The following is a 25,871-nucleotide window of genomic DNA, read 5'->3' as shown; positions in this document are numbered from 1 at the left end:
CCAGTACAAGAGGGCTGTAAAATTCCGGAAGAGAGATTAGAGGCAGGGGATGGGTGGGGCGGTGAATCAGTACATTCTTTCCTCCCCCTGCCTCCTCCTCCCCGGTTATCACTTTGGGAGGGGTTGGGTCCTCTAGGCCTTCTCCTGACCGGTCCACAGGGTCGGGACGAGCGAGGCAGTGCTGGGCGGGAACCTCCCAAGCTCAGCTGAACTTTGTAGAGCCTGGATCGCTTATTTTGCAGCTCATGACCCCATCTGGTATTGGGCTGGGGAATTTTGGTCCTTGCTTCCAACTGGGTCCTTTCCCTAAGAGTAGCTCGTAGGTCTGTCGGTACATTTGCTGGTAACTCCCATTTACTCTGAGGCAAGGTCTGTGCCGGGTCAGTCTCGTCTTCCCGAAACTGCAAAGTAGCCATACCTTATCTCTTGTGAGAGGCAAGGAATCTGAAAGCTCAGAGAGGTTAGGTAACTTGACCAGGGCCTCACAGTGGCGGAGCCGGGAATAATCCCAGCTCTATTGGTTTCATGCATTTCCCACCACATCCTGCAGCTTCCTTTAGCTCAGGACATTGGAAAGCAGTACTTGTCAGGGGGTAGGGAAGTAACGCATGGTCCACCTGCACCCTGCTGGGCACGGCAGTTATATTGTCATTAATCATTTAAATTTTTTTCACAACAACCCCCTGAGATAGATGTGATCACCATGACCATATTACACATGAAGAAACTTTAGAGGTCAGGAATTTAAGGGGCAGAGCTAGGATTCCTGTACATAGTACAAAACAAGGGTTAATGTTTACATAGTGCTCCACAGTTTATAAAGCACTTTCAAGATCATCATTATCTTCATTTCAGGGCTATCCCATTTCACAGACGAAGACAGGTTCATTCATGAAGTTAAGGTCACAATGCTAGTAGTAAGTAGCCGAGCCTGCAACTTTGAGATAAACTCTGTAGGGGCACCTGGGTGGCTCAGTAGGTTAAGTGGCTGCCTCCGGCTCAGGTCATGATCCCAGAGTCCTGGGATCGAGCCCCATGTTGGGCTCCTTGCTCAGCAGGGAGCCTGCTTCTCCCCTGCCTGCCTTTCCCCCTGCTTGTGCTTGCTCTCTGGCTCTCTCTGTGTCAAATAAATAAATACAATCTTTTAAAAAAAAAAAAAAAGAAAAAGAAATTCTGTAGAACCAGTAGTAGCAAAGCTTATTCCATTGAAGCATTCCACAGTGCCAAGTACCATTCTAATAACTGTAATAATAGCTAACATTTATTGAACACTTACTATGTGTCCAGTGTGGTTCGACCTGAGTTATATATACTACTTCCTGTGATGCTCAGAACAACCTTTGGAGGCATACTGTTACCTTTGCCATTTTACAGATGGGGAAATTGAGACTAGAGGCTGTAACTTCCCAAGGCTAACCAGGAACTTAATGGCAAAGGATCTGGCAAGGATGCCAGATGAAACAGTCTAGAGTCCCAGGGTGGGAGCCAGGCACCTGGTTTGTGTCCCCACCTCTGTCTAAAACCACGTCTTCAGGGGTCTCCGTTTCTTTGCCACACCATCATTAATTACTTCTTCTTCTAACTCCTGGCCGGCCCGCACAGCTCCCGCTCTCTGGAAGCTAACGCTCTATAAAATCTATAAAATCGGCCCAGAATACTGCCAGCTTTGCCTCACAGGGGCACTGGGAAGATTAATAAGCTAATGGCAATTGGAAGCTTTCAGCAAAGGCACTGGATAGACTCGGGGCACTCATTAGGTGTGAAACTCACTGCCAAGGGCTGGTTCGCACCGTGCCTGCAGCCCAGTTCCTGATCTGTTTTGAGGTGTGCAGCCTTCCCTGGGAAACCACTTGGGTGAGGTCATTCATGTCAGGGGTTAGAGCATTTCCCTGCTGACCTGGAGGTATGGTGGTATCATGGTCTCAGGTCTTTCGCTCTCAGTGGGGGGGGTGTTCCCAACATCTCAGAAAGGGTTCCAGCCTACTCTGAGAGACACCAGTTATTGATTGCAGTCAGAGATTAACATTACGATTATTTGGGCTTCAGAGGCAGACACCTGTGCTGAATCCTGGGCCTGCCACTTGATCTCTCTGAATTTCCCATCCCCTTTAAAATGAAGGTAATAATACCTTCCTGATTTGGAAGGTTATTTTGAAGAGTAAACTTGATAATACATTTAAAAACAGCACCCCCCGGGCTTAGAATAGAGTAGATGCTTAATAATTGGTAGCCACTATCATGGCCCTTATTGTTTTCCTTATGTTGTTATTGTATTATTTACTGACATTTTAGGGCCCCGCTGAGAGCTAGATGAGGGAAGACTCATTCATTTGTTCAACCATGTACCAGATTGCCCCAAGTAGGTCAGTCTAAGGAGGGGAGAATCATGAAAATAGGCATTTACAATACACTGTAATGAGTGCTATGATAGGGGATTGTGGAAGGTGTTTTGAGACTTTAGTGGAAGAATCAGTGACCGGGAGACTCAACAAAAGTTTTGCGGAGGAGGTAGTTCTCTGTTTCAAGTCTGTGCTTCCAGGAAGTGGAAAATGCTGCCTGCTGGAGGCAGGCAGAATGCAAGCAGCAGCTGAGCCTCTGCTCCTCATCCAAGGGCCTTGATTCTGATCTGCAGCCCCTCCTTTCAGGGCCTCTTAACTCCCACGCAGTCCTGCCAGCCAGCCTTGCCCTGGAATACCCTCTCCTGGGCCACCTGCTGGTGGTGAACATCTTGGGTTCTGTTCTGTGGCTTGATGTGGCTGAGTCATAAGACCTTTCCTTTTACTGCTAAGCTCCAATAGAAGCCTTCTGGTCAGGAGCAATGCCCCAGGTCTACCCTATGGGGACAGCCTAATGATGCCTACTGACCATTGCTTCTCCCCACAGGGTCAGATGGACATGTGTGTGGTCATGGCGGAGGGGAAGCAGCCCAAGGGGCAGGAGTCCCTTCTAGATAGGTGCGGGTTCTGGGCAGGTAAGACTTCCTAGGGTGGATAGGGAAGACAGAGCCCCCTACCCCCAACTCTCATGGGTGAGCCTCCTCTCCTCCTCCCAAGCCAGTCTCCAGTGCCTCTTTCTGGCTGCGGTCAGACCCGCCAGTGACCCAGACGAGTGTCCCAACTCACCGGTGACCACATTTTCCATACCAAAACTCAGAACTCGTGGTCTGACAAAGAATTAAAGAATTTCTGGTCACCTTCCAAATGCAAGAGAGAATACTGGAATCTCTAGGATAATCTCTGTCGTTAAGGGGGACATTTGGTTGGAAACCTTTAAATTCGGGATTTTCTCTTTATCAGGCATTTCTCATACATTATGTCATTGATACGTGAAAAGAGCCCCATGAGGTAGCTGAAAACTATTTCCATTTAATAGTTTAGAATACTCAGAGAGAGGAAATAACTTGCCCAAGAAGCTAGGTCCCCAAAGTTTGAATTCTGTGTGTGTGTGTGTGTGTGTCGCGCGGGGATGGGACCGGGAGAGGCGCAGAAACATCCTTCGCAATTGCAGAATTGCAGACGCACGCACGCTATTTATTTGGGGCCTCGAGGAAGGGCAGCCAAGAACTGAGCTGCCCTGGTTGTCACTTCTGAGTTGGAAATCCCCGAGCAAAGGGCTCGGTCGCCGCCCCGTCCCATCAGGATCTGGCCCCAGGCCTCACGGCTCGGGATGCCGGAAAAAGCCCTTCGACCTTGCAGGTCACACCGCGGCCGCTGGCCCTCGCCTCTGCCCAGGTGCGGATGGGATGGGGGGGCCGCGGCGTGGGCGAACGACTCCCCTGGCCATGTTCCGCCCCCTTCCCCGGTCACATGGACGCGCCTTCCGCAGCCGGGAGTGCGGAAAGGAACGAACCACGAGGAGGAGAAGGGGGAGGCGCCGAGGGCAGTGGGTCAGCGCCCCGCGGGGCAGGTGGGCGGGCCCAACCGCCCCGCGAGCCGGCACGCCAGCCAGTCAGCGGGCGCGGGGGGCGGGCCAGTGGGCGCGCTCGCCGCGCCCCGCAGCGCCCCCTGAGGGGCGGTGGCGGGAGCTGGTTCCGGCTGCGCGCGCAGCGGTGGTGGCGGCGGCGCGATCGGCCGGGCTGTAACCGTCGTCCGTCCGGTAGCAGCTGGAGCGGCAGCGGCGGCCGGGTACGGCGCGAGGCGACGCCACAGGGCAGCGGCGGCAGCGGGGCCAGCGGCGGCAGCAGGAGACGCAGCGGCGGCCGCAGCAGCAGCAGCAAGACGGACTCGTGGACACGCGCCGCCGCCGCCGCCGGGCCGGGCCGGGTGTCGCGCGCCGAGGCTGGGGGGGAGTCGTCGCCGCCGCCGCCACCGCTACCGCCGCCGCCGCCGCCGCCGAGGTGACTGAGGAGAGAGGCGCCTCCTCGCTCCCGCCGCCGCCAGACTTCAATGCCCAGTCCCCAGCTCGCCAGCGTGAGTGCGCTCCTCCCGGGCGGCCCCCGCGCCGGCTCCCGGGGCCTCGGGGAAGGGGAGGGCGGGAGGCGCCGCAGCCATTAGTGCAGGCCCGAGACACGTCCCCGGAAGGAGGGCCGGGCCGGGCCGGGGGCGGGGGGAGCGCGGCCGGGAAGCGTGGAGAACGAGGGTGGGTGAGGAAGGGGGGGGGCCGTGCGTGTGGAAGAATGTGGATTGTGTGTGGGGGGAATGTGCGTGCCTGAGGGGGACAGTGTGAGTTGGGGAGAGGGCTGGGTGTGCATGTGGGGTGAGGGAGGACGGAGTTTGGGGGGGGGAGTGTGGATGAGATAGTTGGGGGCCGTGTCCGGGGGCAGTGTGTGTGTGTGTGTGTGTGTGAGTGCTGGCAGAGTGGAGAGGACAGTGGGGGTGTGGGGAGGAGTGCGCGTGGGCGAGAGGGTAAATGGGGGAGAGTGAGGAGGTGGGAAGGGGAGAGCACTGGGTGTATGGGGTAGAGTGGGGGAGTGTGTGGGGGGAATATGAGTGCAGTGTGAGAGAGGGAGGCTGGGGAGAGGGTGAATGGCAGATGAGGGAGCGTGGAAAGGGTGTGCCTGCGATTGTCCAGTGTGTGAGCGGGCATCCTGGAGGCTCCGCGTTGATCGTGATCGCTGTGTACGGTGGTGTCCTCGGTGAGGGAGTTCTTTCCAAGAGCGTCTTGTCCCTGGGTTCTTGGGTTCCAGTATGAGGAAACGGTATAGGAGTCTATGCCAGTGGCACTAGAGTCTTCTGGCTCTGGGATTTTTAAAAGAAAGGTCATGCTTTTTCGGGGGGGGGGAGGGTAAATGTTTTCCCCCGTGTTTATGACTATAAATTTCTAAATTTGTCAAGGACGTGGTCGCCATCCCATCCTCGTCAGGCGCTCTGAGAGCTAACTAAAACGGTCTTGTCTATTGCCCAGGATCCTAGGCTCTTGCCTGTAGAGTGTTCAGAAGCATAGACTTTTGTAAAGTACTGCTAGTTTTTCAGGTGAAAGGTATTTTATGGTTAGGTAAATGGAAAAAAAAATTTTATTAGGTATTGGCTCTTTTCTACCCTTCTGGAGAAGAACTCTAAACAAAAATAATGTAACGCTGATGATGAAGAAGAACCAGAGGCTAGTTTATTATTCCCTGGAGTTTGTCAAGAAACATAAAAAAAGTGTCTAGCCGTTCTAGCAGCACTGTAGGCAAGCTTGTCTCTTTGGAATCCCCAAACTGCTGGGTTAGAATATGGTAGTTACTTGCTGCCATGCTCTGTATTACAGAGTAGTTTCAGAGAGGAAGTGAATGAAGTTATGCCTTGTTCAGTGTGCAAAAGGAAATTAAGGCTACAGAATGACACGTTTTTAAGGCTTCAGAATTACTTACCGGCATACCATTGTGTTGGTGAAGATGGTGAAGATTGTTTGCCTGTATTCTAATCTTGACATTTAAAAAGTTGTTTCATATTGGATAGTGAATGTATATTATTATGGACTTTTGCCAGATTCTTGTGTTGTGGAATTAGGGGTTCTTGATAAAAAGTACCTTGATAATGGATTTTACACTTTAATGATGAGAAGCTTCTTAGAAGTTGGGAGTCTTTCAATGGGATAAACAAAGACGGCTGATAGTAGACATAATAGAATTATAGGCCAAAACATTGATATGTAATTAGAAGTCAGAAATTATGTTTTTCCTAGAGTGTCCTTTTCCTCAATCATTAGCATGCTTTGTGCTTTCGGAAATACTGAATAGTATTGTTAACTAATATTTAGTGGGATACTGAATTAATTAGTATTAAGGGCCTACTATGCACCAGGTATTTTTATACACTCCCTTTATATATAATTCTCACACTCTAAAGGTGGTAGGGGTCCTCATTTGCATTTATTTGGCACATATTGAGTGGTTTCTATTTGCTAGGCACTTGGGATACAGTGATGAGCCCTCAGTGATTTACAGTGATGAGATGAAGAGATATAGAGACTCAAAAGGGGTTAAGTAACTTCTCCTAGGTCACAAGATAATAAGAATTGGAGATGGATTAAAAACCCAGGTCTGTCTGACTCCAAAGTCCTTGATTTTTCCACTATACCATTACCACCCTCGCAATATGTTGTCTCACTTTGAGGTTTCTCAACCACACAGTGACCTAGCAGCTCGTACAGATGAGAAATGTTGAATTTAATGCAGAAGACTAGATGGCTGGAGGCAAGGGGATCATTTAGGAGATGCTGACTTGAGGCTCTTTGGGGCCTAAGCTAGGCTTTTATGTGGGTGGGGATTCTGCCTTGAAACTCTTGGGGCCCCAGGGTGTGTGCTTTGAGACATAATTTTTATGAGGCACCTGGGATATGTCTGGGAGAGGAAAGTCTGATTAAAGAAACCCAACTGCCTTTTATGTTTTTTATTTTGGGGGAAAGAGGAAGAGTATATTTATTGGGGTAAGAGTCAACTAGAAGTTGTCACTCCTATGTGAAAGTCTTTCTGTTCAGCTGTATGAGATACTTAGGAGATTGTGAAGATCAAGTGAGAAAATAGATGTGGAAGCACTTTGTTAATTACAAATTGAACTACAGATTCAAAGTATTATTACTACTAAGACCTTTCTTCTTAGTAAGGCAACAGTTTGTTATATTTAGTAACTGGAAAAAGCTAGCGTTTAGGACACCTATACAAATGAAAAATTGTTTAGAACTGCTGAACTGGGTCTATTCTGACTCAGAACAGCAAAAGTCAAACCACTCCCTCCATGAGTCAGTCAAGTAATATTTAATTTGAACTGACCAAATTTATAAGCAGAAACCATTTACAACATCATTGAACTGTGGTGGCACTAGGGAAGAGTAAATGAATGCTTTTGATACAACTTTCTTAAAAAGTTTGAAAGCCCCATATTTATATTTCCTTGAAAAGACATTTGTGTGAAGCAAGGTAAAATACTTATTTTTCTTAAGATTTAACTCTTCATTCTATTTAACATTTTGTCTTTTAAAGGTGGCATTTCTGTATGTAGTAGTTATAGAGTTTTGACACATAAAGTTTAAATTTAGTAGAGGTTTACTTAACAGGGTTTGTACTGTTCCTTTTTGTTGGAATGTGGAATTGGTAACCAGTGAAGCCTCTAGAAAAAGGATTTACAAATAAGATGCAGAAGAGCAGTACATAAATTTATAGCTGTTGCTCTTGGAAGAGCAAAACTTAAGTTAGAGTGAAACCCAAGTTAGCTCAGTTTCTTCAAGTGCTATGTAATCAGCTATACTACTTATAAAAGTTGGGGATTTTTAAAAATTTTGAGCAACTGGAAATCAGGATCCAAAATTTCAACATGGTAGACTTAGTTATGTTTATTGAGTAGGGCAGTGGTAGATATCTTGAGGTCTTAGGACACCTTATGAACTCCAGCATTATGCTTTAGGTTTCAACATTCTGTTCCTTGAGAGTCTTATAATGCTGAATCATAAAGCATCTTATTTAAAATTCATAATAATCTTTTGAGTAAGTGACACTTTCAGTTGTACAAATAAGGAGATTGATTTATAGAATCAATTGTTGAATTCCAAGTTTTGAAATTGAAGTTAAAGATATCAGTAAATAGATGGCAGTAGATAAAAAAAGCTTCTCTTTGGGGCTTAAGGTACTTAAATCTCTTGCTAAACTTTATTTTTGAGTTAACTCTGCTCATTATATAGGAGTTTAGTGGACATTAAAGAAGTTGGCCTTTTTGTCTGAAATTTAGTTTTTAATTTTTTAGGTATTTTTTTTTTTTAATAAGGATACTTCAGTTACTTGCATACTTTTTTTTGGTCTTTTGGGGATGTTGCTTTGAGATTTTTCTTAAGGCACTAGTTGGGTTATATAGAAACTGATGATTATTCTCTAAATTTATAAAGTGAGAGTCTGAAGTTGCAGTTCACATAATTTTATACCTTGGGTTTGTTAGCGAGAGTGGATACCAGCAATTATAATTCTCTTGGGAAATGGTGATTTGAGTCTGTTAATCTGGGATGTTAGAAGAGCCTTTTACCGATTTTCATCTTTAGGGGTAGTATATGTATAGAGGTGTCTGGTAGCTTTCTCTAGTTTTGTTTTATTGACTGAACCACATTTTCTAGTTCCTTTGACTGGCCACTGTCTTGGGACTTGCAGCCCTATAGGATTGCTGGGTGTAGAGCTCAAGTAGATATGTTTTTTTGTTTTGTGTTTTCTGCTCCTTGGAGTTGTAGAGGTCTAGGCTAAACCAGAAACTGTCACTACTCTAGCACCTCTCAGAAAGAAGCTGCACGGCACTGCAGGCTCTGTCCATTTTCACAGTTACCCTATGGAGTTACCAGGACCCAGGTGAGAAAATTACCCTTCTGCACGTGTTAATGTGGTTTCCCCTGAACTATCTCTTCAATCAACATAGACTGACAGGGCACAAAATCTTTCCGGGAAAAATGACTATGAGGAGTTGACAGATTATACCAGCAGTTTTTATATGATTTGAATACAAACGTTTTTTGTTTGCCTGCACTGATTTCTTACCCATAGGTTCTGTAACACAGCATCAACTCCATTGTAAGTGGCCTAGAAACTAAATCTCATCATTTGAGTATATATTTACATTGCACAACATTGCCTTTTTAAACTCTAGAGAATTTTAAGCTCTTCTCTGACCCTTTTTTTGCTAGTTGAGCCTGTTTTGAAAAAATATTTTGACGATTAGAATGGTCTTTACCTTTAGGGATATTTAATTCCTTTCATAGTATTTTTGGGTTGAAATTTCATTCTTCTCAGAAAATGTTAATTCTTTTGGCATAAAATGAACACATGATATATTTGCTTTAGCAGATCAGATAAATTGCTTTGTGTTTTTATTTCTGCAGTGGTCAAAAATGTTGGCTCTTAACTAATGTATCGTTTGACAGGAATTCAAATTCAGTCTGCTTTCTTGTAGTCTTTTAGTTTTAGTTGAGATTTGAGCATAACTTTTTTTTACAGTCTTTTACAGGAGACATTCACTAGGTTGTATCATCACAGTATCTGTAAATTGGGTTTATATACATACATTGATGTTTATTGTTTTTAGTAGCAAAACAAATTGATGTGTTTTCTACTTTCTGTTATTGGTGAAAAGCCTATCATGAGGGAACAGAGTGACTGGTTAGTGCAGAAGGATATGAGTCATCGGCAGGATTTGTCAGCAAATTGAGAAGGATATGATGGAGAAACAATAGATTCTAGTGACATTATTCTTCATTCCACACGTGTGGTTACAAACAAGTTTCCTTTTGGTGATTGGTTTAAATTATTCAAATAACTTAGATTGTTCTAGATGAGGAACACTTCAAATTTAAGTCATAGACTATACCCAGAATTGTTTTTCTAGTGAAATGAGATCTTCATTTTGGAGGTTATCAGCAGGTAGAATTTAGTTAAACTCATATTTGTTTACTAGGAAAAATAATTCACCTATGAGGTAGGAGTTAGTAAGTTGAGAGTCTCTTTTTGTGAAGCTTGTTGTTAATTATGGAGCTGCTCAGTAGATCAGAAGATGCCCACCAATGTGGCATATTTGTTTTCTCTCATTGAGCAGAGAGTTGCTCCCTGACTACTACTCATACTTTTAAATTCCTGAGAGCTTTTATTGCATTTGAATTGGTTTGAAATTCTCAGCATGGTCAAGGCCTCCTAAGAGTTATCTAACCAAAGACTCCTTTCCTTTATCAGGCTACCACGGCCCTTCACTGTTTCTACAGTCAGATTATAAAAGTTTTACCTTTCCTCGGAAGTCCTAATTAACCCTACTCCATTTCTGCTCATACTTTGTGTTTTCAAAGTATATAGCATTAGTATGAAATTTTAATGTCCTTCATCAAACATTTTTCACTCACATGGATTCTCCTAGTATCTTGATCCTGGATAGTGTTTGTATGGTATGCGCAAAGAGCTCCACAATGCTTGTTGTAAGCTTGGATATGCTGCATTTTAGTATCATTCAGAGGTGACATATTGTCCTCCATCTCAGTATTTGGAGGAAGAGGACAAGAAAGACTAAATTTTGCATTCTTTAAGTGGGAAGAGAAGGAAGGCGAATCCATGTTGAACTAAGCTGGTGAGCAAAGAATAATTATCCCTTGACATGGCATTATAGAGGTATTTCACTGTTTTTACTTCACTTTCGTGTTTTAATGTGAAACAACTGCTTTCACTGTATGTTTTTTAAAGATTGCGAATGTTGTGTTTTACAAAAATAAACATCAAGCCATTATTGGACAATTAGTGGGTAGACAGTATATTTTAAAAGGCCACCAGCAGCTCCAAATAGAATGATTTGTGGTTCTTGACTGTTTATCTTGTATTATACTCAGTACATAGAGAGATGGCTGTGAAGTACAATGTGATTTATAAAAAGCAAGTTTAGGAGAGGAAGTGACGTGTAACTTAACAGGTTTTAGGGGAAACTTGGACCAAAATGCCCTAACAGCAGAAAAATTTCTGGGGCTCAAACAAAAGAATTTATGCTGACAAGATGTAATTTGGAATGTTTTTATTCTGTATCCTGTACATAGAGAGCTTCCTTCCCTTCTTGGTGGTGGTGGATATTTGAACAGGACTTTTAAATAATGCCCAATGCATTTGACAAAATGGGGAAATGAAAGAGTTAAGCTGACCCATAAACTGCTCAGCTCTAAAACATGTATTTTAAATAATGCTAACCATAGCCGGGAAGTTCTTACTTTGCATGCTGCTCCTGTGCTGTAGGTTATTTTGAAAGGTGATTCAAATAACCTTTTCCCAAGTATCTATTTTGCAACCTCAGGGAACTCACAGCTGTTACAGTCATTCTAACTGTCCTGATATAGCTCAGAAAGTATTTCAAAGTGGTGTTGACAGGATGAATCCAGGTGTCCTTTTGGATTTCCTTTCCTTTCCTTTCCTCTTTTCTTTCTTCTTTCTTTCTGGATTTTCACCACTGAATTTGCTTTTTTACTATTGAAGTTCAGAATCTCAAATACATTTCTTTATTAATGAAATAATAAATTTAGTGGTTCTGGATTAATGTATATATAGTGATGCTGGAAACTAAATTAAAATGATTAAGACTTAAATTGTTCTCCAGGAAAATTACTTAGCCTTTTGAGGTTAAAGGAAGGATGTAAGAAAAGAAGAAAACAAATATTAGAATTTAATTTTGTGGGAATGCTGCTGAATTTGAGAGTTTTTATTGTATAAAGGAGGTTACCACAGTTATTTAGGAGAAGAATGTACTTAAACTTTATAATAAAGAAGCTTGGGAATCTTAAAGTGCACATAAACTAAAATCTTTAAGCATAAAGCCCATAAAGAGGGATAGCCACGATATCTTTGCCCGGAAATGAAAAGTGTGAATAAATAGAATCAATTTAATAGAGCTAAGTGTTTAGCTTAATTTTTAAAAAAATTCACTGAACTCAATAAGATTAATGCCCAATATTAGAATTGTGCTGGTAGGATTTTTAATGGTATTACTGGTATTCGAATAATTTTTTAGAAAAAGTGAAAATTGGCCATAGTCCTGTTACCTTCATTTAAATTTTATTTATGGAAGGAAAAATAACACTTTTGGACAAGAAATTCAACTGGAGAATTGCTAATCTTTAGAGGAACAGTAGAGAATTGAAAAGTAAATACTTTCAAGTGTGGCATGAAAATATTTAATGCAATTTTTGTCATATAGTTATTTGTAGAGGTAGGAATTACTAGAAAATGACAGGTACTTCTAATCACTAGGGTACACACAAATTTGAAAACCACTCCCTTTTCATTTGAGTGGGAACAGGGCCCACAGGACTTCAGTAAATAACGGTCACTGTTCTCAGAAGCAGGTGCGATTGTTGGTTAATTGCTTTCCTTTCCTTTTTGAGTGGCAGGCCATGTATCTCATGCTGGTTCTGAAATGTTACGATATTTTCCCACCATCAAGGTCATAATTTCTTTTTATATAAGTGATTATTGATTTCTGTACTGGAACTTGATTCTCAAGTTCCCTCCTTAAATGAGGAAGTGGAAAAGTGGGAATAACCAAGAGAGTAACTATGAAACTTTTTTTTAGCAGTGAAGAAGCTATTTTTAGCTTGTTTACAGATATTTTGGATCCTAATTTGTGTAGAATTTAATGATACCTCTTTCCTTATCAGCTCCCTGGGACTGTATATGGTAGGGGAGGGGAACTAACATGAATTTGAATTGTCTAAATTCAAAGAGCCAGATGTATACAGTTTTAGTTTGATGAATGCAACTAGAGGGATGAACAAAGATAAGTAGCAGAGAGAGTAGAACTATTATTTCCACAAGGCTCTGATGAGTTGGGAGTAGGTTATGAAAGATGAGTACGATTTCAGTTTGAGACCAGTTAACTAGAAGATTAATTAGCAAAGTTAAGTTCGCTTTAATAAGTCTTTAAGATACATTTTTCCTCAAATGGAATGCAGTAGATACAGTAGTATTTTACAGACGAATTTTCCTACTTTTCTTCCTTGATAGTTGTGAGGATTTTATTGGTCTGTTGTTTGAATAATCTCTGTATTAAGTTAGGCTTCGTACAGTTCTTACAGTTACTCAGGGCCTTGACTCTTTTCACAGGCCCCACATCCAGTCTGTAGACAAATCTACTTTAAAGTGTATCTTTTTCTTTTTTTTTAAAGATTTTATTTATTGATCTGACAGAGAGAGACACAGCAAGAGAGGGAACACAAGCAGGGGGAGTGGGAGAGAGAGAAGCAGGCTTCCCGCAGAGTGGGGAGCCCAATGTGGAGCTCGATCCCAGGACCCTGGGGTCATGACCTGAGCCAAAGGCCGACACGTAATGACTGAGCCACCCAGGAGCGCTCCCCCCTTTTTTTATACAGCTTTTTTATTTTTTTAAAGATTTTATTTATTTATTTGAGACAGAATGAGAGGCAGAGAGCATGAGAGGGAGGAGGGTCAGAGGGAGAAGCAGACTCCCCGCCGAGCAGGGAGCCCGATGCGGGACTCCATCCCGGGACTCCAGGATCATGACCTGAGCCGAAGGCAGTCGCCCAACCAACTGAGCCACCCAGGCGCCCTCCCCCCCTTTTTTTTTAAAGATTTTATTTATTTGTCAGAGAGAGGGCTGTTCCTAGAACACTCCAAGCACGGCCCCACCTCATAACCTTTGCAACAGCTAATCCCGTTGCCTAGAATGCTCCTTCAAATATCTGTTTGGCTCACACCCTCAGGTCTTGGATAAGATGTCGTTTTTTTCAGTGAGGCCTTTCCTGATAGCCTTATTTAAAATTAGAAGCCCTCTCTTTTCTGGCACTAGATTCCCCTGCCTTGCATTTTTCTCCATAACAGTGGCATATTTTATCTTTTTCTGCCTTTAACTAAAATACAAGATCCACTCTGACAAGAATTTTTGTTTGTTTACTGCTCTTGCTGCACTTTAAAGATGCATAGTACGTGTCTAATAAATACTTGAATTATTAATAAATTCCTAATTAGCCAAATTGTAAGGAACATGTCTTAACTCTTCATGAGAATGAATTCTTTACTCTTGGTAGATTATTCATAGTTATTTTAAGAGAGGTGCAGGTGTCTTTGTTAAAGTGAGATGAATTTGTTTTAGGAAAAAATTGTTGCAAGGTTTTAGCCTTATATGCAGTGTAATGCTTTCATGTTGCCTGTTTGTACAAACCAAGCTGACTCAAATTTGCATGACTTCCTGTAGAACTTCTGGTAAGAAAAGTAACAGTAAATGTATGCTTACTTGTTTTTCCAGACTTTTGCTTTTAGGCTTTTTTCTTAGATCTAGACTTCTTTATTGTGTATTTATATTATAATGTATTGTTTTAATTTAGTGAATCCTGGCATAACCCATCAAGTTAGAGAGTTTATTCTATCAATTACTTTAACTTGGAAATAGAGAATTTCTGAGTGGAAAACTTGATGTGAGTGGATTGATAGGATTTTTAAAAGGATGCCTAATAAGTTTGGGTTGCCCTCAAATTCTCTATATATTTAAACTTAGAATTACAGTTGCCATAGAAGAACCTGAATTTTACTCAGTAATTTAATTTTTTTTTTTTTTTAAGATTTTATTTATTTATTTGACAGAGAGAGACAGTGAGAGAGGGAACAGAAGCTGGGGGAGTGGGAGAGGGAGAAGCAGGCTTCCCACGGAACAGGGAGCCCGATGCGGGGCTCGATCCCAGGGTTCTGGGATCATGACCTGAGCCGAAGGCAGACGCTTAACGACTGAGCCACCCAGGCGCCCCAATAATTTAATACCTTTAACAAAGGAGAAAACTGTCTGGATTTGTGTAGGTGTAGTCCTGCCTGGGACCAAGAGTCACTTAGCTCTTTATAATCCTATGGTTATAGCACTTTTGAGAACGTGGTTAAATTGTAAATCATTGTAGGGTTTTTTATCACCCTAGAATTAAAAAAAAAAAAAGGTAATGCATGTACATGGGAAAAGCAAAACATTTCAAAAGGGATGTATTATGATAAAGTAAATCATGTTTCTGGCCTCCAGCTCCAGTCCCCTTGACCCCGACAACCAGTTACCTCTTTGTAATTTTCCAGATAGTTGATGGGTATGAAAGCTATACAACACTCACAAATATTTCTGTATATACTGTTCATACTATCATGTGCTCTTTGCAGTTATTAGTGTCTCTTAGCCATCTTTCCATATTTCATATAGATGTGGGGGTTTTTTGTTGTTTTTTTTAAAGATTTTATTTATTTATTTGGCGGAGAGGGAGACAGCGAGAGAGGGAACATAAGCAGGGGGAGTGGGAGAGGGAGAAGCAGGCTTCACACTGAGCAGGGAGCCCGACGCGGGGCTCGATCCCAGGACCCTGGGATCATGACCTGAGCTGAAGGCAGACGCCTAACGACCGAGCCACCCAGGCGCCCCTGTTTTATTCTTTTTAACCTCGGCATAATGTTCCACTTTAAGAATATATCATGATTAAATGATGGTTAATGTATTATTTCATGCATTTGGTTTTTGAGTCTCATCTAGGTTAGATGTTAGCACTAGAGTATTGACACAGGACATTTAAATTCTGACATACCTCTCTTCAAAGTTTTAAGTAGTCTCTGTTGTGTTACTGACTTAGTCTTAGTGGTAGTACACTATCTTAGCTTGGTTGGCTTCTTGCTCGCTTGTTCTTCCAGCCTCCTCCTCTTACATTCTTTTTCCTCTTTCCCATTCCTTCTTCTCCTTCTTAATTTAAAAGGATTTCTCTGTCACAGACCATTCTTTCTAATCCTGCAATGAAGTTATCTTCTTTGCTTAAAAATGCAAATGTTGCATAGGAAATGGGAATATCCAAAATTTAACATTTTAAAAGTTAGGTTCTATAAAAGATAAAATTACTTAATGTCAGAGAGACGGGTTTAGAAGAAAGTTTTCCTGTAAGATGTATAGGTGCTGAGTTTATGCTAAAATACAGGGCTTTAACTTTTGAGTACCTTCCAGCTGTGGTAGGTTATGATATTTTTTTACAGACTGTTTGCTTTGTGTTCTTATGTCTGTTACAGGAATTAACATTAGTTTATCTGAATTTATAGGTGCAAGAGCATTTAACTTTTTTTTTTTAAAGATTTTATTTTTTTGAGAGAGAGACTGAGATAGAGCATGAGGGGGGGAGGGTCAGAGGGAGAAGCAGACTCCCTGCTGAGCAGGGAGCCCGATGTGGGACTCGATCCCAGGACTCCAGGATCATGACCTGAGCCAAAGGCAGTCGCTTAACCAACTGAGCCACCCAGGCGCCCAAGAGCATTTAACTTTTGATGAGTAATTGAACTCTTGGGAATGGGAGAAGGAACAGAAGCATGTTTTTATCATGTATCTGTTAACATTGATAGAACATACTGTTTCATTTGGCGGAAATTCCTTTGCTGGAGATCTCAGTATGGTGTTAAGAATTGAAAATCTAATAATGAATTATCCTTATCCTTGAAAGTGGTCCTTCCAAAATGAGGTTGGAGGAAAAAGATGGGATAAAACTTGTTCTGTTTGCTGAGCGGACAAACACTGGAGAGTAGATAGAAAACTTAATGCTAGAGCTGTGACCTTTCAAACCTGGCCATCACTACAAAGCAGGTCTTTCAGTGCTTTTACTCAGCTGACACACATATTAGCTGTGATAACATCATTAAACCAAAGGATTCAAACAGGTTAGAATTTCCTTATGTTTTGCTTTTCACTGCATGCAAACCATTGTTCTTTGAGTGGTTACTTTAATAATTTTTTCTCCCCTTATTTAAGGTCACAGAGTTGCAGATTAACATCCAAGCAAATATTTGAAGAAAAGTTACAGCTACATGAAAAAGATTATGACTTGAAAAATATGTGGATACCTCCATAGTCAAAGCTGAAGGAAAAAATGAATAGAGTTAGGAGACCTGGGTTCTTGTCTTTGATCTGCTGTTAATTAGTGATGTGGTCTTAGTTAAGTCATTTAACCTCTCTTGCTCACAAATATCAATTTGTTTTTCTTTTTTCTTTTTCTTTTCTTTTCTTTTTAAAGATCAGAGTCCTTGGTCTCTAAGTTTCTCCTAGCTTTAAAATTCCTTGACTGCACAGGGAGTACTCTATGAAATGTGTAATCTAAGGTGGCTGTTTTGGGGTTATATTTAGGAAAGTGATGGTATATATTTTTATTTTTCTTAGTTTGAGTATTAGAAGTTTCATGATTTTACTGTAGTGTATAACTTCTGCTGAGGTTTTGAAGTTCTTAGAATGCCATTTTGAATTTCGAATTTCTTATGTATCTTTCATATTTTAGGAACGTTTGAGTTTTGTGCTTGTGTCCATGGTAATATTGGCACAAGTATGTAACTTTAAAAATACAGTGCCATGAGAATATCATAAAAAGACTTGTGGATAGAATAGGTTTGAAAGTTTGTAAGCCTTGGTTCGTTCTTAATTGTATTTTAGTTTCCTCCTGAAATGATTCTGTGGTACTTATCTTTCATGTCTTTTTCTATCTGGTCACAATCATCTTTTCAGAGACTACTAAATAAGCATTTATTGGTGCATTAGAGAAGAGGCAAGTGAAAGAACTTAGACCTTGTCCCTATTTCCAGAGCTATCTATTTATTTATGAAGATTTATTTATTTATGTAATCTCTGCACCCAACATGGGGCTTGAACTCATGACCACAAGATCAAGAGTCGCTTGCTCTACTGACTGAGCCAGCTAGGTGCCCCCAGAGCAATTTATGATTATGTTGATACTCTGACTGAGCTAACTATAAAGATTACTGTGTTTCAGTACAGCAAGCCCAAAATAATATTAAAAATTCTGCCACTTTTCTTTCTCATCTTGTTTTTGGTATGGGTAGGAGAATGTTGTGTGAATCAGTGACCTTTAGATGCTTTTGTACTCTTGAGATAGTGATGTGATGTGAGAAATAGTAAAAAGGTAAACTGGTCACTTAAAAATGACTTGAATGGGGCATCTGGGTGGCTCAGATGGTTAAGTGTCTGCCTTTGGCTCAGGTCATGATCCCAGGGTCCTGGGATCGAGCTCCACATCGGGCTCCTGGCTCAGCGAGGAACCTGCTTCTCCCTCTCCCTCTGCCTCTCTCCCTGCTCATGCTTTCTCTCTCTCTCTCTGTGTCTCAAATGAATAAATAAAATCTTAAAAAAAAAAAAAGACTTGTTACAAATAACCTAACAAATTTTGTTGAACCCCCTTTTGAAAAAGGAAAGACATATTTTTGAATTTTCTGACTTAAAACTCTTGGTATACATTTTTATCCTAGTCTTTGTAGATGACAGTAATTTAGAATTGGTGGCATTTCAGATGTCTTTGGACTCACAGAGAACGTATTCTTGACTTTGAGCATCATGTTTACTGTGCTGTCAATCTCCAGTTCATTTTACTTATGTTTTTCTCCTCTAGGTTTTTCGTTGGAATATACGTTGCACATTTATGGCGATTCTGAGCGTGAGGGCAGACTTCTGCCAGGCTCAGCACAGCGTTTTCGCTGACAAGTGAGCTTGGGGGTTCTATGTGCCATAATTAACATTGCCTTGAAGACTCTGGACACCGAGACTGGCCTCAGAAATAGTTGGCTTTTTTTTTTTTTTTATTGCAAGCATATTTCTTTTAATGACTCCAGTAAAATTAAGCATCAAGTAAACAAAAGTGGAAAGCAACCTACACTTTTAACTTGTCTCACTAGTGCCTAAATGTAGTAAAGGCTACTTAAGTTTTGTATGTAGTTGGATTTTTTTGGAGTCTGAAGGTATCCATCTGCAGACATTGAGGCCCAAGTTGAATTTGGATTCAAGTGGATTCTAAATACTTCTGCTTACCTTGAAGAGAGAAGCTTCTTAAAGAATAAACAAGTTGAATAGAGAAAACACTGATCAATATTAGGCATTTTAGTGGTCTTTTTAATGTTTTCTGCTGTGAAACATTTCAAGATTTATTGATTTTTTTTTCATTTTCCCCATCACACCCACACACGCACGCTCACACTTTTTATTTGCCATAATGAACCGTCCAGCCCCTGTGGAGATCTCCTATGAGAATATGCGTTTTCTGATAACTCACAACCCTACCAATGCTACCCTCAACAAGTTCACAGAGGTAAGATTGTAGTATGGTCTACTTTTTGGATTGATTTATAGGTAAAGTTACAAATGAACAGTATTATGAAGCAATCTCTTAACACAAGGCCATTTATTTCATGTTTGGAATATGGATGGTCATTCTACCAATCTTTGAATTGGGTTGAATTAGTTACAACAGATTTTTAAAAGAACATTTATGGAATTTGGGGAGACCTTAGAGATTATCTAGTAGGTTTTTTTTTTATATCCTTTCTACATAGTTAGCAGTTCATATTTTAAATAATAAAAATAATTAACATTTATTGAACTCTTAGTATATGTATCCACCATTACAATAAGCAGTTTTATGCATTGTATCATTTACTACTGAAAATAGCCCTATGCGGTATAGGTACTGGTATTATATCCCTCCTACAGATGAGGAAACTGAGTTTCAGGGCAATTTGGTAATTTAGTAATTTGCCTAAAGGTACACAGCATCTGGTAGAACTGTCTCTTGACTCAAAAACCCGTGTCTGCCTCAAATATTCTAGCCAGTTTTGATAAAAACCTACTCCAGAACTACTTAGCAATAGTAACCATCATATACAAGGGTCAGAACCTTACAGGGAGGAAAGGTATTATAGGTAACATTTTTTTTTAACTGTTTTATTGTTATGTTAATCACCATACATTACATCATTAGTTTTTGATGTAGTGTTCCATGATTCATTGTTTTATAGGTAACATTTTTATGTCAGATCCTTCATTTTCTCTGCTATATTTATGGAGTAGACTTAGCTGAATGAACTCCTAGGGATTATTAATCTACCCCTCACATTTTACAGATGGCAAAACTGAGTTCAGAAGGTTTTGACTTGCTTAAGGACACAAATATTTACTATAAAAATTTCTTTTTTTTCTTTTTTAAATTTTTTTTTTTAAGATTTTATTTATTTGCGAGACAGAGAATGAGAGACAGAGAGCATGAGAGGGAGGAGGGTCAGAGGGAGAAGCAGACTCCCTGCTGAGCAGGGAGCCTGATGTGGGACTCGATCCCGGGACTCCAGGATCATGACCTGAGCCGAAGGCAGTTGCTTAACCAACTGAGCCACCCAGGCGCCCTACTATAAAAATTTCTATAACCTTTCCGTGAATGGCAGCTATGGAGTTCATTTTAATAGGATTTTATCTGTATTTTGAAATGTTTTAAAATTACTGACTGCATGTAATACTAACAACTTTCCTGAGTCTGTTTTAGAAGAAGGCCTTTCTGTGAAAAACAAAGTTCTTTAGCAATTAAAATAACTTTACTCTTTAGATAATCAAATGATGGATGGACACTTCTTGTAGGATGTCACTATTCCTGCTCTTTATACTTCTAATTCCCAGAGCTTCTTAACTTTGTGTACACAGTGTACAAGTTGATTCCAGGCCTGTGTGCCCTTAGGTTGTTCAGTCATCTTTAAGCCTGGTTGAATTATGTGATACTATTTTCAGCCTGTGGATTCCTTGGTCATAGACTCCAAAAGTGGCAGAGGCCACTGTCCTGCAACTATAAAAAGATGTTGGTGGCCCATTGAAGATAGGTGGTCACTGGATTAGGCATTACGGTAGGAAAATTTTTAAAGGAGCAAGGCTTCTGGCTGTTGTAATGGTATGTTTGTTGGCTTTGTAATATACCACTTTTTAATCTTAATTTCAAGATTACTTTTGTTTCTTTCATTTTATCTTATTTTTTTAAAGATTTTTAAGTAACCTTTATACCCATTGTGGGGCTTGAACTTTAAAACCTCAAGATCAAGAGTTGCATGCTCCACTGACTGAGACAGCCAGGCGCCCTACTTTTGTTTCTTTAAATTAAAAAAGCAATAAGTACTTACTGTGTAAAAATCAGAAGATACACATAAACAAAAGACAATTTGAAAATTCTTAACTCTTAATACCTGGCTTCTGGATGTTTTTCTCTGCATATATGTGTATATTTATTTATATTCATATAGATAGGATCACACTCTCTATATTTTTTAAAGATTTTTATTTATTTGTTTGACAGAGACACAGCAAGAGAGGGAACACATGCAGGGGGAGTGGGAGAGGGAGAAGCAGGCTCCCCACGGAGCAGGGAGCCTGATGCGGGGCTTAATCCCAGGACCCTGGGATCATGACCTGAGCCAAAGGCAGATGCTTAATGACAACCATCCAGGCGCCCCAGGATCACACTATATTTAAAAAAATCTTCCCCCAACCTTTTTAATATTATTTTTATAGCTGTCCTAGTATCCTGTATGGATGTGCCATACTCTGTAACTGTTCCCCTCTTTTGGACCATTCTTGTTTCCATCTTTTTACCATTCCACGCAGCCCATGCTGAACACACTGGTACCTAAATCTTTGGGTATATCTTTAATTACTTTGTTAGTATAAATTCTCAGAAGTAGAATTTCTAGGTCAAAGTTTATATGTGCTTTTATAGTTTTTGTGGTATGTTACCAAATTGTCCTTTATAAAGGTAATTGTGTTGATGCTTCCACTAAGAGCTTGAGTGTCCATTCTATATGTTGCCACCATGAGAATGATTTTTTTTTAAAGATTTTATTTATTTATTTGAGAGAGAGAGATCACAGGAGCGGGGAGCAGGAGAGGGAGAAGCAGACTCCCTGCTGAGCAGGGAGCCCGATGCGGGACTAGATCCCGGGACTCCAGGATCATGACCTGAGCCGAAGGCAGTTGCTTAACCAACTGAGCCACCCAGGCGCCCCATGAGAACGACTTTTATCTTTGTCTAAGAATGATGTCTCATTGCTTCAGTTTATAATAGTACATTTTCAAAGTTTTGGTTGCAGATTCTAAAAGTATGTTCCCTTATATTCTTCTTTAAAGGAACTTAAGAAGTATGGAGTGACAACTTTGGTTCGAGTTTGTGATGCTACATATGATAAAGCTCCAGTTGAAAAAGAAGGAATCCACGTTCTAGTGAGTGTGTAGTGTTTTAATTTTTCACTACAAACAACTAGTACCTTTTAAACTTAACTATTTTTAAAACTGGGCACTCAGTAGTATGCTTTTGAAGCTTATAGGAGATACAGTGTTGATAACAATCTTAAAAATTTTTGGATTGGCGGTTTTGTCCATTTGTGCCCTTGAAGTTTATATATGCAGAGTATTTTCAACAAATGAAAAGCAAAATTGAATGTACACTTACTTCAAGAAAATGGAAATTTGTATTTTATTTTCTCTAGGAAATTATTGCAATATTTAGCTTTTGTATCTAGGCTACTGGTTTGAATCTAACTGAAAGTAATTTCCATCAGAAATTCTTAAGTCACATGGAAATACAGTTGGCCCTTGAATGTGGGGTTAGGGACACCAACCCCCACATAGTCAGAAATCCACATATAACTTTGACTTTCCAAAAACTTAACTACTAATAGCCTACTGTTAACCAGAAACCTTACCAATAGCATAAACAGGCCATTAACACATATTTTGTATGTTACATGTATTATATACTATATTCTTACAATAAAGTTAGCTAGAGAAAAGAAAATTTTATTTAAAAATAAGAGAAAATACATTTATAGTACTATACTGTGTTTATTGGAAAAAAATCTGCATGTAAGTGGACCCACACAGTTCAAACCTGTGTTGTTTGAGGGTCAGCTGTATTCTGTCTGATTTTGCAAGTACTAATTAGTTACTATTTCGTGGATAACCTATAGGGGACAGAAAGGCTGGAGAAGCGGTTAAGGGAGAGGGAGAAGGCATAGTTTCTGATACTTTGTGGTAGGTTCTAAGAAGGTTTTCAGTTTGAACATGAAGTGATTGGAATTATTTTAAATTCCTCCTTAGTCCCTAAATACACTGTTTCATTTATTGGAAACAGGAGCCTCAGGTTAGGTAAAATTTTGTACCTTCTTGCCTAAATAGTTGTCTAAACCACAAGAGCATGTAATGAAATGACCTTGTAGTCTTAGGTGTCTTAGAGTTCTTCGATTTAATCGTGGGAAGACAGTGTTGTAGGAAGAGAACTGGAGAGTTTTTAAGTAGTTGTTTAGGAAGAAAGTAATAAGATATTGGTACAAGGTTATGTTCCTATTTTTTATTGAGAGGTAGTTCTGTAGTCTTTATGCATTGGTCAGTAGTTGGGAAGGCAGTTCATGCAAAGAAAATAAATGTCCTGTTGGTAAGGCAGTTGTCTCATATCTGATCCACAAAGTTTCCTCACGTCCATTTTGGTGAAAACACAAAAACTAAATAGCCAAGCATTATGTTTTTTAAAAATGTATTTTAATAGAATGGTATGGTAATAATTTGCTTTCATTCCCATTTCTAAAGGACTTTAAGGTGCCCTGGCTGGAAATCACTGGGGATACATATAAACATGTATAAAACGTGACCCTGTGTTTAAAAATAAAAAAACAAAATTTTAACTTCTGAAACTAGGCTGACTGCGAGTTCTTTTTCCTGTATTGTGAATATGTTCTCCAGTGGGCAGATGAGAAATCAGTTTGTTTTGACAGATGGCATGGGTGAGAAAATGAACTGTGGATTGACTGTAGTTTGTTTGAATTAATAATGTTGGTAAACACCTTTATGAGATAGAAATGAACTAAAGCTTTAACTTGAACCAGTTTGTCAAAGATAATGGTAGGTCTGGGATTTATTCTACACCTTTAAATCTATACTTTCGTTTTAAATAGCTGTGATCAGATAAAACTAAAGGTCTAACTTAAACAAGAAGGACATTTAGAATTAAGCTTGGAATTTCTTTGCTTTTTCCAGAGATTTTAAGTGGATTGTTAATCTACTTTTGCTAAGTGAAGAAGGTTTGGAATACTTTATAGATTTTATTTATTTATTTATTTTGGAGTGAGAAAGAGAGAGTGCGAGTGTGCGGGGAGGGGCAGAGGGAGAAGAGAGAAAGAATCTCAGGCAGACTCTGTGCTGAGTGGGGAACCTTATGAGGGGCTTGATCTCATGACCCTGAGGTCATGACCTGAGCCGAAACCAAGAGTCAGATGCTCACCTGACTGAGCCACCCAGGTGCCCCTGGAATACTTTATAAGAGGTTGTCCCCAAAATAAGACCTTTCAAATCTTTTGACTAATGTTCTTGCAACTCAGAGGCATATTGGAAAAGACTAACGGTGGTTTCAGTTGTCACTTTGAAGTTCAGACAGTTCTAAATAATTATTTTAATGATTTTTTTTTTTAAGATTTTATTTATTTATTTGACAGAGAGAGAGATAGCGAGAGCAGGAACACAAGCAGGGGGAGTGGGAGAGGGAGAAGCAGGCTTCCTGCCAAGCAGGGAGCCCAATGTGGGACTCGATCCCAGGACCCTGGGATCATGACCTGAGCCGAAGGCAGACGCTTAACGACTGAGCCACCCAGGCGCCCCTTTAATGATTTTTTTTTATAGAAACTGCTTTATATGAGTAAGTGAAGCATGTTTCATATTATTGTTACTTAACTGGGTGTATTTTAGGGAGTATTAGAGGAAGTAAGCTCTCAACTAAGGTACTTGCTTACTGGTTTTACTGCTATTTACAGTTAAACTTAGTGACATTTGTAATGATAACACTGACAGCCCTTTAATTATGGGGTGTAGTTGACAAATCAAACATAATGTGTTGTCACGGCTAATGGGCTACATGAAATGTTCTAGTGGTGCCAATAATGAGTGGAGAATCAATTTAGTGCTTTGTCACTTTTCTTTCTCTAGCCTCTTAAAGTGTCCTCATCCAATCTCATTAGAATAATCTTATGTTTTAAAAAAAATTCCCAGCGTTTTTGCATTTCTGTCCTTGAAGCTAGATGGGAGAGAGGGAATGCAAAATGTGAATTCCCTTCCCCTCATTCTTTAAAGCTGATTTATGTTGGTTTCTTAGGCCCTTTTGCCAGGTAGAAAGGAAGATAAACCCTGCCTATATGCACATGGGGTTGGTCTTAATTAAAAAACAACCCAAGGGGCGCCTGGCTGGCTCAGTCAGTAGAACATGCTACTCTCGATCTTGGAGTTGTGAGTTTCAGCCCCACGTTGGGGGTAGAGATTACTTAAAAACACAAACATATACAAATCGATGAATATAAAAAGAGAGAGGGATATTTGAGAAAAAGGTCTCCATTTGCTCAGAACCCTATCATGTGGCACTTGTGCTTGTTAGATGGGATCTGTATAATTTAGGCAGAGCTTTAAAAATATTTACTACTTGGTTATTTATTTATTTATTTACTTTTAAAGATTTTATTTATTAGAGTGTGTGCACAAGTGGGGGGGGGCAGAGGGAGAGGGAGAAGTAGACTCCTCACCAAACAGGGAGCCAGACACACGGGGCTTGATCCCAGGACCCTGGGATCATGACCCAAGCTGAAGGCAGATGCTTAACTGACTGAGCCACCCAGGTGCTCCCCACCCCTTTTTTAAAATAGACAAGCACAAAGATGGTAGTATATTTCTGTTACGATATGCTAACTACTGGAGATTTCTTATGAGAGAGCCTTTCTCTAAAGAAAAGGCATCATAGCTTAGAACTATTTGGGGGATAATCCTCAAAATATTCGTAGAGATCAATGAGATACTAGTTGGTATGCTTCTTTGCCAGAGTGGACCTTTAAATTATATTGACAGGTGTTGTATTCTCTCTTACTTTGCCGAGGCCCTAATTAGAGTTTTCTCTATTATGTCTAATTATTGCTTTAGTCAGATAAAATATTTGAAGAACACTAGTGTCTTATCACTCTGATAAGAGATTTCTGTAAGATAAAATTAGATGCTTACAGTGCTGACAACATGTCATTGAGAAGGCTGAGTTCCTTGGCACACATGAATTTTGATCTTAGAAAAAACTTTTCAGCAGTGATGAGAATTGTGTTATTAAGAATAGGTATAGGGGCG

General features: G+C 40.5%; 1 protein-coding gene across 3 annotated transcripts in view; it reads left to right on the top strand.

Moving 5' to 3' along the window:
• The first annotated feature begins 4,040 nt into the window (after positions 1-4,040).
• PTP4A2 (protein tyrosine phosphatase 4A2) overlaps positions 4,041-25,871 on the top strand; it is a 27,934-nt gene continuing 6,103 nt past the window's right edge. The window contains exons 1-3 of one of the 3 annotated variants that reach the window (XM_081817956.1): positions 4,041-4,409; positions 18,316-19,008; positions 21,855-21,947. In XM_081817956.1, the coding sequence (XP_081674082.1) occupies positions 18,913-19,008; positions 21,855-21,947 (189 nt within the window). In that variant the 5' untranslated portion in view covers positions 4,041-4,409; positions 18,316-18,912. Of the gene's footprint in view, positions 4,410-8,661; positions 8,747-18,315; positions 19,009-21,854; positions 21,948-25,871 lie in introns of those variants that run through there. The other 2 variants (XM_031029044.2, XM_031029045.2) reach the window with 2 other exon arrangements.

This window comes from Leptonychotes weddellii, chromosome 4, assembly GCF_054177405.1.
Source record: "Leptonychotes weddellii isolate Sample4059 chromosome 4, ASM5417740v2, whole genome shotgun sequence".
NCBI lineage: Eukaryota > Metazoa > Chordata > Mammalia > Carnivora > Phocidae > Leptonychotes > Leptonychotes weddellii.
The sequence above is the reverse complement of the archived record's forward strand: the minus strand, read 5'-3'. Positions and strand labels throughout refer to the sequence as shown.